The sequence below is a fragment of the Cystoisospora suis genome, assembly GCF_002600585.1.
Source record: "Cystoisospora suis strain Wien I chromosome Unknown contig_6583, whole genome shotgun sequence".
Taxonomy (NCBI): Eukaryota; Apicomplexa; class Conoidasida; order Eucoccidiorida; family Sarcocystidae; genus Cystoisospora; species Cystoisospora suis.
The window spans coordinates 1-14,295 of NW_027159370.1; the positions used below are offsets into that span (position 1 = coordinate 1).

Consider the following 14,295-nt stretch of genomic DNA (forward strand, 5'->3'; position numbering starts at 1 on the left):
ATTCCCATGTGGAGTCGGCTGTGAATGCGTTCAGCCACGCGTGCCCGGCTACTGGCGCTACGCATGCCATGCCTCTGTTTACCGGGAGGCGTCTCCCGAGTCTCTCACTGCACGGAGAAATGGAGTCTTCTTCTATAGTCACCTGTGTAGACTTCTTTCGCTTCCATGCAGTAACCAGTGAGGCACGAGGCTCCGTGAAACAACATCAGGCGCCCCGGGGTCTCCACAGCTGTCAGTCACGTTCATGAATGGGTGGGAATTTGCGGCGTGTTTGCGCGTGCAAAACATTCCATAGGTCGTCGATAAGATCACTGCAGCCTTACCTTGCTGAACACCAGCGTCCTGCCATTCAGCCCAGGCAAACGTGAAGCCGTTCTTCGTCTGGCAGTAAACGGCACACGGGCGGGCGACTCGCCAAGTCCCGGGCCTACCGAAGACTGTGTCGACCTGCGGAAACTGACGGAGCGTTTTCACCCCTGCTGCCCTTCCTGCTGTAGCCCTCCAACTGCTAGCTCCCGCTCTGACTTCAGTGGCGGTGGTGACAGAGTCTGGTGTGCCCCTGTCAGGTAATCTAGAGTAACCCTGTCAGGTGATCTAGAGTACACAGCCAATACTTGGCCTTCTGTTTACTGACGGGCCAGAGTGTCAGCTTGTGTACTTGGGTACGGAAGGCGGATCTCCGATGTGCCGTGACGGTGCAAAGCGGGCTCATGCTGAGTCACAAGAAAAGCACGACAGCAGCCAGGGTAGCACGCATTATTGCTGTAGTTCGTACCACTGGCTTACTACATATTGAACCGGCGCATCAGCGTGTGTAGTATGTTACCTCTGATGGTTGTTCTGGAATCTATTGACTTCGCGTCGAACATCAGCGTGGCATTCAAAATATCTGTGCCTGCGATGTCCTCCGGGCCGCCCCGCCATCCTCATCCGAGCTTCCGGGGTGTGGCGCAAAACTGGTGAATCTCATCTACACTTAAGAACGTGCCTTCTCAGTCAGCGGTGACGCGCCTAGCGGCACTTGGGCAGCCTGCGAAGAAACAAAAAATGAAGAAGTAACGGCCCACCTGCCCTAAACGGTGGGCCAGCTCGAGTCTCTGCATTCTGTGTGTCATAACCGAAGACCGCCTTTTTCTAGCTGGACGTCTCCCGTCGCTTCACACGTTGACTTCAAACGTAGCGTCCACGGGAAGTCGAGGGGCGCCTGGATGAAGCGGGTCAGCTCTGGTCTTTGTTCCGGAAAGCATTCAACGTGCCAGTTTGCAAACCGTATCTTTTACTCAAACTGTCTCCCAGAGAGCATCCGCGACACCATACACGTCTCACACCCCGAGACCTTGTTGAAAGGTGTTTTTCGAGCACGCGGATGCCAACAACGTGTCCTCCTCCTAGGATCTACGGTCCCGGAGTGACAGCTTGTTTCGCAGGGTACGGACCGCCCCGCCGCATTTTCAGCACAGCACGCTTCACTCGCGAGTTGCTACAAACGGAGACCAGTGCTCTGCAGCCACAGCTAGGGTTGAATCGTAGGACTCACGCACTTGCTTTCTCGCGCTGAACGAATGGCGCCTCCTGTTTACAATGCTGCCGACGAGCTCGACACGCTGGAAGCCTTGCTTCCGATTCACGAGTTTTTACTCAAATGCGCTCTCACCCTGTGTGCCGCCACCCACGCTGAAACCAAATACCCAGTCGCTAGGCGACGCGTTTTTTACAGACAGGGTTGTTCACGGCGATGCCGCAGCAGCTTCGCCGCGCTCTCGCGCTTAAATCAGAAAAAAAGGTCCCTCCAGGTCTCCCAAGCAAATCAAAAATAAGAGTGTACACAGAAAAAGCTGGCGCCACACGGGCTCAAAAGCAGTGGCGCTGTTACCGGCCCTTTGAACTTCCCGATCTCCCATGAAGGAGCCCAGTGCGCGCTTTGCTCGTCCGTATGACTGTCATCATCAGCTGATGCAGCATGGCTTCTCTTGTGGCTGCATAGTTTACAGGCTGGTGTCAGCGCTGAGCGTCCCTACGGCTCTGAGGGTACTTGCGCTTGCTAAACTCCACAGACGCAACATTCTGAACAGGGATGTCGGTCAGGGATGTCAGAGCAGAGCGATACTGCTTGCCCAACCGTTGACTGAAGATACGCGAATATCGGACTCCATCACGCGTACGACACTCTGGCCTTTACCTGATGTACTAACATCATTTGTGGCTTTCGCACCGACAAAAACAGAGAAGAGTAAAATGAAACAAAAACACATGCGACGCATTTATACAGCTTTTCACTCTTTGTAGTTGAGTGCTGTCTCCGGAAAAACCGCACTATGAAGACACCTGCCGTGCTATGTCTAAGAAATACGAACTACAGACAACCATCAACTCGGGACATGAGGACAAGAAAGAATTAGCAACCTAATGCCGTCCCTTAAGTGAATGAAGGCCGGGCCAGCGCTTTTCAGCTCTGAAAACGGGGTGCGGCCACAGCCTCAAGTCTTGCGTACTCTGGGACGTCGGACAATCGTTCTGCACAGCTTCCGTATCTACGCAGCTGGTGCTTCTAGAAGATAGCTATTTCAGATTTTCCCGCAGAAAAGTGGCAAGTGCTCCCCAGTACAGTGACGTCGTAGGCGCACTTGACCTGGAAGCCATTGTCTGCAGACAGGGCCAGGGAAACTCGGGCCTGGTTGTCTACGATCAATTCAGTTTAGTCCGATCCTTACTGGTAAAAAAACGCTCGTCCCCGTCTCCCACGCAGGACGTTCGTGCTCTTCACCCTGAAAGGGGATAGGATAACCGAAGTGTTTCACCCGCTACATCCCTTTTGGTCGCAGAGGCACTCGGAGTTATGCACACCGCACCCCCGAGCGCTCGTAACCATCAGGGTCATCCTTCGGCAGCCGGGGGCCCACGACACTCCAAATTAGGGTTCGCCCACGACAACCCGCAGTTTCCCCACCCCCTGAAGCCTCATATGATGAGGATTCACTCAAGCCCCGTTGCTACACTCCGTCTCGGCCAACAGCTCTTGCGGGGACCTTCCTCCCATGTGCATCTCTGCGGCTTGCGCAGCAGCTCTCCAAGTGGGTTGAAAAACAGTAGCCTGCGGATTGAACGTGAACGGCCTTGGCGCTTGGCGCTTTTCTTCATCCTTGACAGCAGCGAGATCGCAGCCGCCAGGAGCGTCTTCCGCTTTCTCTTCCGTGAGCCGGCTTTGGACCGGCAGTACACTCGAAAGCAACGTCTCAACCTCCGAAGACTCCATGGAGTGCCCCTTATGAAAAAGTGGGCATCCAGCAAACTCCTGCGCAGGACCGTCCACAGATGGAGCCTCCGCACTTTTCGAAAGGTCAGACACCTGAAAGGACTGTGCCAGCGGCGGCAGCATGAACTCCTGAGGTTGGCCGGGGCTGGAACCTAGCATGGAAAAGGCAGGTGGAAGCAGCGGCGGCTGAGGACTGCCAACTTGAAGACCCAACTGCTGTTGCACCGCGTGCATCAGGGGAGACACAGGCGGCTGCTGCGCCTGCAGCACACGCGCAACTGCAATTCCAACTGATGGAGACAGCATGTGGGCACCACCCAGACAGGAAGCAGGCACAGCCCAACCGGGACAGACTGCCGGCCAGCTACTGCTAGTGTGGGGCTCCAGCTGGCCCTGCTGCGGCCAGGTTGTCTGTCCAGTGTGCCCTGGTTCAGCCGCCGGAACCGGGACCGTGTCAGATGTGAGAACGAGATTTGAAACCAAGCCAGGCATCGCCAGCTGAGTTGATCCGCTACCCGGAGTGAGAACCGCGCCTGTCGGGACTGTCGCGCTAGACACCCCGCGACACGCGGTGCCTAGGTTTGCGGAGAGTTGCATAGTAAAGTAGTCGGGAATAGACTTCACGTCTATGCGAGAAATTTGACTGATCAATTTCTGTCTTTGCTCGTCGCTGTTCAGTCCGCACCTCATCACCGTGCCATTTGCTCCCCACCACGAGTTATTGTCGATTCCGGGCACGGTCGGAGAGTACGTACTTCCAAGTACTTCTTGTCCGCCCAGCAACGAAGGTCGCGGTTGAAGGCACTGTCTACTTCCCAACAGCGACTCGGTCTTCGGTGCTGCAAAGGTACTCGATGCGCCGTTTGCTCGACCACCCCCTCGAGAAAAAGAGCCTCCTCTACTGCTGCCTGCGAGGCCCGCGCCCCCGCTTCCTCTGTAACCGACGATTGCGGGCGCTTGGCGCCTATACATCCCCTCTTCCTCGCCTCGTTGCAGGACACCGCGACCGTAACGGGCGCCGCCTCTCGCCCAGCCAGCGGGATACACAGGAGCAGTGCCGAACCCACGGCGACTGCCATGAGCAAAACCCGCGGACGAAAGAGGGCGGAGGAAGTGTCCTGGTCTGAGAAGAGGTGAAGACGTGCCGAAATTGTTGCCCCGCACTGAGGTTTTCGGAGGCGGAAGAAGACTGGAACGTTTGTCACTCTGTACGCCCTGTAGATCCAACTGATGCAGCTGGCTCAGTGACTGGGTTACAGCATCGCATTTCCGGAGAGGTACCTGTGCGGCTTCTTTTCCACCGTTTCCCCTCGACACCCCGGCCATTTCTGCCACTGACTCACTTTTCGCGATGTCCGTCCTTGGTGGTGAGCAAGCATCCCCAGTAGGAGGGAGCGACTTAGCTGCGGTCCACGATCTACGCAGGCACTCCGCCTGGCTGCTAGGCCCCGAAGAGGTACGCTGTACGTGGACTGCGAGAGCACCCCCACAACCCTCGCTCTCTTCCTGCAAACCGTCTCCGCCCCACGGTAGTCCTCTACTCCGGCTACCGGAGTAATCAGCGCGCAGAGAATGAACAGGCGTACGACTCGTCCTCACGCCTCCGACGTGGCTACCCGGGTCCGCGGGATCTGCTGCAAAGCCTGTAGCGGCGCTGCGGGGCCTAACCGTGTGCTTACCGCCAGCCGCTGCGTGGAGAAAATCCGATACATCTGAACGGCTCCACTCCGTCGTCACACAACTCAAAAAGGCCGACTCCGCATCTGGCCGTACTTCGGAAGACAACCGACCCATGCAGCTCCAGCTACGTGATCCCAGCTTGTTTGTCGCACCTCGTTGATTTTCCGAAGCACTGTCCTGTACGCCCTCTGCGCGGCCCGGACACCGGACCTCGTGGCGGGGCCCTGCAAGGCACCTATCTGGTAGCCGACAGTTAGCCAATTTCTTTCTTCTGCTGGTGCCAGTCGGGGTCTCCTCCACCCGCTGGCTGCCCCCTTGAGCCGTCCTCCTGCACACGGTAAGATGACCTGGTAAGCTACCTCTATCCGTCGGGTCAGCCGAGACGCTCCGTCGCAGCGGAGCAGGCTGGGAATACCGTGCCAGCGAGGCGTTTTGCTCAGATTTTTCTTTGTCGAACCAGGCCGCCCTATTGGCGGTTGTAGTATTGGACGAACCCGCTAATACTCGACTGGACGGACACCACTCGCGCACTGCCGCGGCCGCAGGTGGGAGTGGTCGAGAATGCACAGTCTCGTTGACTGCAGCACCCGCGCTGCATCTAGAAGACGGGGGAGGCGGGGCGGCCCCGTCCTCCAGCGGAACGCGCAGAACGCCCCCGTCTGGCTGGGTGAGACGCCCTTTAGAGCGTGCCGCCCGCAGTATCTAAAAGTAGAGGACAACAAGGAAAGAACCTGTCTTTGTTCAAACCGGTGTGTGCGTCACGAAGTCACAATCGTCCCTCCAGCAGTGCTGTCGGCAGGGCAACCAAAACAACTTGATCGCTCAGAAGGTTGGGTAAGGGGTACTCGAAACACCGAAGTGCGGGCGGGAAGGATCCAGTGTCGCTGTGGGGGGAGCATAAGTAACGCTAGATCACACTAGAGCGAAAATATGTAGTTGACAACACGGACTGTGAGGTTCGCAGAATTCACACAGCCTTGGCACACACTGTCGCCACATGTAACCTGACACGGCATTTGCTACTCGACACCCAGAGAGAGAAGAGACCCGACCGCAAACAACCAGTGGTTCATCTGCCCAGAGGATTACGGGATTACTCCTACCTCCTATTACTACTCTATGCACACTCCACCTAACATTTCAAACTGGTAGCCACGCCGCCCACGCCGTCTTCCCCCACCGCGGTCCCCTTAATCCGAACCAGCAAGGAGTAAGAAAGAAGGGGGAGACGCAGTACCAGTTGTGTCCAGAGTTTCAACCATCACCCACTGAAACTCGTAGCAAACGCTGGTTTGTCCTGTCTCTCACAACCAGTGTCTCTTTGTTCAAAACATCCCGCCTGTTTGACTTAAAAACCGGGCCCAGCTGTTAGCTGGGCTTCTAATCTCTGCATGGTAAGTACGCTCCGGCCGCGTCTGAAAAAAAGGGACGCCCCGGCACCGACTGTGTACGTTCTTTTCCTCGTACTTGACTTTGACGGGACGAAAAGCTGCTCTTTGTAACGCGCTTTGCCATACCTTCTGCTGGTTCTTGTGAACCACAGCCGTGTGCAAGGCAAAGCTAACATCGACGTCACTGCCTCCCGATGGAAGCTGCCCTGCGAGACGACGAAGCAAGGCTTCCTGCTGAGCGAGCACTGCGTTCTCCACACACCCTGTCCAAAACTGGGAACACGCAAGCACAGCACAGCGGATGCGCCTCATCAGCAACCTCTCTCGTTATGGAAGAAGAGACGGACGGATGGTAAGACCTTTTGATCAACATCGGCATACCGTTGTTTCCCTCACCAACGCCTACTCGGTCCACACGAAACCAAAGTCTGAAGCAGACAAACCCCGGCGTAAGTGCCCGCAGTCGGCGCCGAGCAAGCGAAAATGACAGCTACAGAGCCTGCAACGAAACAGTCAATAAGTGATGGAGAGGAGCGCGATCTTACCTCAATTTTCAGTTTGCGCCAGTGCTGGCGAGCGCAGTAGACCACACCGTTGCAATGAACGGCGACACAGGGCGGGGTGTCCTCTCTCAAAACAAGGCTTGCTAACATGCGAAACATCTCCTGAGGGAAAGAACGCAAAGCGGAGACAAGCCGGTGTGCTCGCCAGGCGCATTTTTTATCTGAATTCACCTAGACAGGTGGCCCCCTCGCCCACGGCAGGGCCTCCAAGGAAAATTCAGTGCGTGCCCGCACGATTCAAAGACGACAGAAGGGGGCTACCGCTGGAGGAGCACGGTGACTTCCTGGGAACTTTTCATTGATGAAAGCACCGTTCCTTGAGTATCCAGTCCAGTGCTCTGACTCGGTCGCTGAACCCAATCCACTACAACTTGAACCACGCAAGATCACAGTACCAGCGACCAGACTGACGATCGCGTACGACGGCACCACCTCAGTTCTTGGTACCATAGCGACATTCATCAGGACGAGCACCGACGAGTTCTGCCGAAGAGGCCTGGCAACCGTATCCTGCGAGAGCCTGCTGTGCGGGCGTGTCAGCATACATATTCTGCCCTCTCCATGGCACGCACTCCTGCCTAAGAGACCATGGGTACCCGGGTGGTGCGGACCATGATGCTGAATGTACTTGTCTGTAGGTACGCGAGTACCCCTGACCAACGCGTGTCCCTGTTTATAGAGATCAAACGGAAACGCTCCACCACAACGTGAAGCCGCTCACCTGTGCCATGGACCTGGACGAAAATCGCCTAAGGGCAAAGTGCCCCCCTCCGATGTTGTCTGAGTGTTCCCAAAGAGGCTTGACGGGCGACTTGAAGAGGCACAGATTGTACATGGGTTTGCCACTCATCGCTGGCGTCCACCACGCCAGAAAAGGCGCCACCGCTCTCCATGACGAGAGTTCTGCTGCAGTGCAGTTAAGGTCCGGAGTGACAGCAAACAAATTGGGTCATGACTGTACACAGTATTCCAAAACCTGATACGAATAGCCATCGGTGGACTAAGAGAGACGTATCGCAAACCCAAATTGAGTTGTGTCTCCCCAGCCAGTGCTGCCGGGCAAAAAATTTCGAGCAGGTTACACGACACTAAGTCAGTACAGAACAATCAACTATACGTGTCCCAATTGCCACCAACGGAAGCAGGTGAAAAGAGCGCAACCGCACAGCTGCCACCGCCAATGTTTTCACGCGCACAAGAAACAGATGAACGCTCGTGCCCATTCCCTCAGTCACTTTCGTTCTTACCTATTTTCTGAAGTCCCTGTTCATACTCCTCTTGGAGCTTTCTCTCGAACGACACTCTCTCCGTACAGCACGCGGCGCACCTGCGGTTCAGTGCGGGTGCGGAGACGCAAACTCCGCCTTCCCCCTTCAGTTTCTCCGGACATGTACAATTTCCCGAGTTGATATGGTTCACGCTAGCTGTCAAGGAGCAATGGCGAGAGCATGCCGCAGAGCCACTCACAACACCACTGCTTTTCGCTGCGCTGCTGCACGGATCTAGCCTGAAGGACAAGACGACAACAGCGCGGGTGACATGCCGTGGATGTGTAACGACAAATATGCGAAAAGAAGCCTCGAAACACAAATCGGTTCGACCATGTGCTGGGCGCCTGGCTAGCACTGACTCAACAAGACAACTGTAGAAAGAAAAGGCGGTGCAGAGCAAGGTCTAGCAAAGCTTCTGCAGCCAGAGGATAGAGACTCTCCTCTCTACTAAGATTGACGACAGCGGCAAGGTCACTTTGTGCCCGACCCGATTACACGGAGCAACTTTACAACAAAAAAGCAGAGTCGGAGCTGTTGCTTTTCCGAACCGTCCCTTCTGAGGATGTAGGAGAAACATTCTTGGCGAGGGCACGTTCTGAAAACAAAACACTTCGCCGCTTTTGTCGTGATGTCTCCGGCACTTAATTTTGTCTTTTTCCCACTGTAACAGTGCGGCACCTTCAACCGGCGACAGTCTGCTGTGAACTGGAAATTCAATCGTGAATAAAACGTAAGTGGCAGGTACGCACGCGGTTCGCACCTAGGAACGGAGTCAGTTGCATCGCATCCTGACAGCAACCTGGAAAACAGCAATATGCTCCCATCACGGTCCCAAGTTTACAGCCAGCGAAACGTTTCGTGCCAGGGGTATTTTGGCAGTCATCGTCACATGAGCTGGATATGGACGAGTGTTACCCACACCTAGCCTTATTGCTGCCACACACTTGTCTTTTTGTGCATGAAATGCGGACCTTAACAACGGATACCATGGACGAAAACATCCGCAGCCAACTAGCGAGTCAGCACACTCACCACGCCACCCATTCTAACCGAGATGCGAGATCCGGCCTCTTGTTCTTTCCGATTTTTCGGGCTTCGGCCTCTTGCTGGCGTTTCTTGTCAGCCACTGGCTTCCTTTTTTTTCCCGCTACGATCCAGCCTTGGTCGCTGGCATCTTTCTGTTGTTCCTTTTTTCCCTCTCCGCCATTCTCTTCGCCCACTAAGTCGTCTTTCTCGTGCTCTTGCAAGTTATTCTGTTCAGCCTTCTCACTGTCTTTGGCATCGCCGACTTGCTCTTCACCCGACTGGGACTTATTTGCAGAAGTCAGCAGGCGATTCACTGCTTCGCCGTCGGCTGGCGTCGTAGAGTTTCCCTTCTCATCTCGGTCAGCCACGTGCTGTTCCTCCACAAACGATACGCCTTCCATCACACCCTGAGAGGTCCCGCCGAGCAGCTGAACTGTCAAAGGACTACGGAAAAGCTCGAAACCATCAAATAGAGCCGCCACGGGTGCCTTTGCGTCTCCGGTCTTCATATCACAGCCGCCCTCCATCCCCGGCACCGGACAGGCGCCGAGGAGTGCAGACCGTGATTGACCTGTCGGTAGACTTTCAGGAGCAAACAGTCCTGCTTCGGCCCCCTGCTGTAATCCCATCTGATGAGTGTGACTGCTGCCGATTATGCCCTGGTTCCTGCATCCTGCTGAAGAACCAAATGGAGCGGCCAAGAGGCCGCTCCCTAGTTGATGTCGGTTCTTATCCCTTCGTGATAAACTAGCGTGAACGGAGACGAGATCCTCTCTACAATTTTTCGTGCGCTTTTCTTGTTCGCTCGCGACGTGGTGGTCGCTTTCCCACAGGCTGACCTCGCGACTTCTGCTCGAGCTCCTTATTGTCCCAGTCGCATTACTCAACGCGCTCGAAGGGGATGTCTCCTCGGCGCTGCTAAGAGCACTGAAGCGGTTCTGATTCTTGAAGAGGAATGAAGGCAAGCTGCCACCGTTAGCCTTTCGGTGCTGTAACGAGTCAGAGGTTCGCTTGGCGGCCCCTCCCCCACCGTGCCTTCTCCTACCTTTTTTTGTTCCCGTGCTCCAGCCCGCGGAGCCTACTTCGTCCACCTCCTGCCTTCTCGCTTGAAACGGTCCTCCATGACTGACGACACTCTTCTCCGGCGTGCAGATGCCGCGGTACACACCCGCTTCCCAGGTGTCACTACCTCGGTGAGCAGTATCTATCAAGCTTTTTATCGATGACAAGCCACCATCCTTCCTTTCTGGACCCACACCTCCATCTCCAGCAAAGGCGGAAGGTTCACAAGCACGACTTCTTACGCCTCTGTTTCCCGGCCTCGGCCTCGGACCGTTGCTTCTCTTCTCTAGCAAATGAGCAAGGACCCGGCTCGTCCTTGATGGGCTAGAGCCCTGCGCCGTAAGGTGAGACGCCTCTGTCTCTGCCGGTGTGCCTAGCTCCCCATCCTCTTCGTTGCTTTTGTCAAAGTCAAACTCGGAATCCATCACATCGAAGGACGCCCACCGCCGGCGCCCTATGACTGGCATTTCACCTGAGTGGCCTCCTGTCTCCACCTCTGTTGCAACTGCGGAACGAGACGCCTGTGAGCTATCTCTTTCCAAAGAGCCGGAAGTGCGCGTGGTCGGGCCGCTCATGCCCGCATTGGTGTTTCCAGATGATGGTGACTCGTCGAGGTTGCAACTTTCTTTGGCTGGACGGTTCTCTCTCGACGTCCGTCCTCCCGTAGTCCGGGCTAAACCCGTTACAGTGCGGAGGCTCACGGAGGACGGGGATAGCACAATCGGAGACATTCTGGGGCTTCTCGACGGGAACCACACGGGCGAGAGAGCGTCCTGCCCAGATCTGTTGCCGATACTTCCATGACCTGTTCTTGAATCTCCGTCACTGGACGTGGACTGCTTCTCGGCGACCGACGAGAACCGTCTCTCACTTCGATGGCGGCGAGAGCGGAGCACTGGCTGCCCGCAGCACCCCTGGGTCCGGCGCAAAAAAATTCGAGACGAAAAAGAGCTCCACTGCTCTTCCGCACTGTATAGGCGCCGTGGCAATAAGCAGCCGCAATCCGACTGGAGAGACCGCGAGCGAGCCTTGCAAGTGCGACCGCGTTTCGAGCGTTGTTGAAGTAGGGCGGACGCGGTGCAATTCTCTAGTACGTCTACACAGTCCGCCAGCCTTACAGAAGCAAAGCTCCTTTGTGAGCACGAAGACACTGCGGGGCCGCCCCGCGCCGCACATTGTTTCTCACATTCCCAGCCTCGAGATCCGCAAGAGTCTCCTTGCATCAAGCCGCCAGAAAAAAACTTGCTGTTTGTGCCCCGCAAGACACACATGTCTCCGACGTCCTCCTTTGTACAGCCCCTGGCCGAAAAGGAAGGCACATGGAACTCCGCCTCTCCTTCTGCAAGGGAGACGCTGACAGAGAAGGGATCCGCTGCGAGCTGTTGGTTCACTGGAGCCGGAGACAAATGGAATTGTGGCCTAACGCCACCTGGACAGGCACAGGACACCCCCCCAACCTCGGGAGCCTCTTGTTGTTCGTCCGTAAGGGGTGTCGGGTCGCAGGGAGCTCCGGGGACGCCTACCAAGGAGATCGCGATGTCGGATGGAGCTCCGTTCTGCTCTCTTGCGGTTCCTTTGCAGGCTTCTTCGTCACTCAGATTGGTCTCTCGTGAAGCCTTCTGTCTACTGCATTTTCGAGACTTGTTCTCACCGGGGCGGAGACACTCCAACCTTTCCTCTCCCGCTGCCGCCTCCGCACACCCCAAAATACCGGGACCGCAGAAGAGTGTGTTATTTTTCACATCTTTACCTCGTCTGACAGTATCAGCGCCATCCCAGCCTCTGTGGTCTTCCACTTCCATGGTTTTGAGCTGGTCTCTTGCATCACGTGTATCTTCAGGGCCTACCGCGGGGTCTCGCCGAGGCTCCCCTGCTGTCGAAGGTTGACGGGGCAACGCTTCACCTGTTCGGAGGCGCGTCTGAAAGCCACAGAGACTTTTTTGACAGCTGTCTTCTCTCTGCCATCTTCCGACAGAAGGCGAACGGTGCTCCACTCCCGCACGACCTTGCTGTTCTGTGATTCCTTCTCCCACCCTTTCACTCTCTCTCCCATCACAGCCAGACTGACGATGGTCGTTCCTACTTCTCGTCCGGGAGACAAAGAACTTCTGAGACGATGCGGGTTCCCTGGGGGCCACCTTAATGCCGAATTGCTCCGCTACTGGAGTCGCGCTGGCTTGTGGCGTTTGGACTGGCCGCGCTTCGACGTGGGAGATTACGGACTGGGGAGAAGCAGTGTCACCTCCATCGTCGCACGCGGAGTACGAAAACCTCAAGGCGGACACGAAACAGGACGTATCCGAAGTCGCCGTAGAGCCGCCCACGGAGGCTCTTCCTGTCTTTTCCTCCGCCGAGGACACCCCCCCTGAATCAATCTCAGCCTTTTCCAAAGCGTGCTCCGTATTCCAGGTAACCGGAAGAAGAAGACAGGGACGAACGTCTCGCGACTCCCCAGCAGCAGCACCTCGTGATGGTGAACGCCGCACACTTTGAGGAGATTCCGATGAAGATTCCATTGTTCTGACGCTTACGTATCCAGGTAGGCATGCAACTGTGTGCCGCGTGACGCAGCAGCAACTCTTGTATGGCGAAGTCCCAACAACTCCTGCGTAGAGCCCCCGCTCTCATGTCATGTCCGTGAGAGTCCCTTTCTTTGTTGCCTGTGGCGTAACAGCTTTCAGAGCTCAGACCCTGCTCTCGCAAGCCGGCAGATGGCAGAAAGCACCAGCTTCTTTTTCGCTGTTAGAGGTGAAGGACCCTGACTGGTCAACCAGCCTCAACCTCTCTGTCCGTTCACCGGAATCAGAAAGAACAAGTCCAGGTGCTCGAATCAGGATTACGGCCCGGAGACTCGTCGGCCCTCCTGGTGCCAGTCCCCTCCTACTGTTAGCACCCTGTGCTGCAGCTGGAAACCCGCCTACACGAGTGTCTGGCGACGGTATAAGTGATTCGCCGCAAGCACACCGCACAACCTGACCTAGAGTCACTGGGGTCCACCGTAAGCCTCGACTTTCCTAGAAGATGTTAGCGTTTGAAATACTGTAGAGGAGGGGACAGGTTCCGTTGCAGCAACAAAACGTGGGGGCAATACTCTACCCTGTCTCGATTGAAAGAGTGTATCGACTCGGAGTCGCGTCCGTGAAGCAAGGCACCCCGAGCGCGGACCCGCGTCTGAAAAAGAAGCCCAGCGGCACAAAGACCTACCGGACGCCCAAGCTTAGGGCTTCCCCACAACAGAACAAAAAATGCACAAGTTCCGAACTCTAAACGGCCATAGCTGGCAGCAACCACCCAAGAAGGAAGAAAAAATCCAAGTACTCTGTGCCATCGCTGTGGCTACAGGATCCGTGGGCCGCGTCCGGCAGCCACGAAGAAGCTGCTGACAAAGCGGGGTGCTGCTCGCGCCGGCTACAACTGTGTCGTCGACGGGACTGACTTCGACACGAAGAGAATCTAAAAGTGCACGGAGACTGTCGGACTGCCGGCAGTGAGCGATGGTGGTTCTGCCAAAACATGCTCATGCAAAAGCAAGTACAAAGCAACACAAATGCTGCACACTGCGTCCTGCTCGAAGGCGGGAAAAACTTGAAGTGAAGATACGTGTAAAGGGAGGCTGTAGGCGAAGAGTGGGGAGCTGAGCCACCAAAGCGACCAGAGAGTGAAAAACTCGAGAGAAGAGTAAAGCCAGCTTTGCGTTCCGAAGCAGCCGACCGTAAGACGTAGCGTCCTGTAAGTAAGCCAGCGAGTTTTTTCATAGACACACGTGTCTTCTGAGGCGAGAGAAATGCTCTCCGGACCACTGTGGACTGACTCATTTGTAAAAAGCTCGGAAAACGAAAACCTCTCCCGTTAGAATGGGACTTCTCACGCATCTGGCAGGCGTCCAGATCCTGAAGCCCTTGAAGGTCGGGTAGGCTTTAGAAGGCAGGGCCGGCAGATGTCTACAACGACAGAAACGTCCTCACTTCGACACATGCGATCTTTCCTAGGTAAAGGACAATTTTTTACCGGTCCACCGCGCAAAATTCCAGTTGTGTATTAAACCTGGA

General features: G+C 55.8%; 1 protein-coding gene across 1 annotated transcript in view; it reads right to left on the bottom strand.

Moving 5' to 3' along the window:
• Position 1: 1 nt before the first annotated feature.
• Positions 2 to 14,295, bottom strand: part of CSUI_010034 (eukaryotic initiation factor 4e) — a 15,586-nt gene continuing 1,292 nt past the window's right edge. The window contains exons 1-7 of the mRNA XM_068070141.1: positions 9,191 to 14,295; positions 8,135 to 8,394; positions 7,609 to 7,793; positions 6,870 to 6,989; positions 6,451 to 6,597; positions 827 to 5,635; positions 2 to 713 (exon numbers count right to left, since the gene is read on the bottom strand). The exon at positions 9,191 to 14,295 is cut by the window's right edge and continues 1,292 nt beyond it. Of these exons, the coding sequence (XP_067917881.1) occupies positions 2,978 to 5,635; positions 6,451 to 6,597; positions 6,870 to 6,989; positions 7,609 to 7,793; positions 8,135 to 8,394; positions 9,191 to 12,762 (6,942 nt within the window). The 5' untranslated portion in view covers positions 12,763 to 14,295 and the 3' untranslated portion in view covers positions 2 to 713; positions 827 to 2,977. The remainder of the gene's footprint in view (positions 714 to 826; positions 5,636 to 6,450; positions 6,598 to 6,869; positions 6,990 to 7,608; positions 7,794 to 8,134; positions 8,395 to 9,190) is intronic.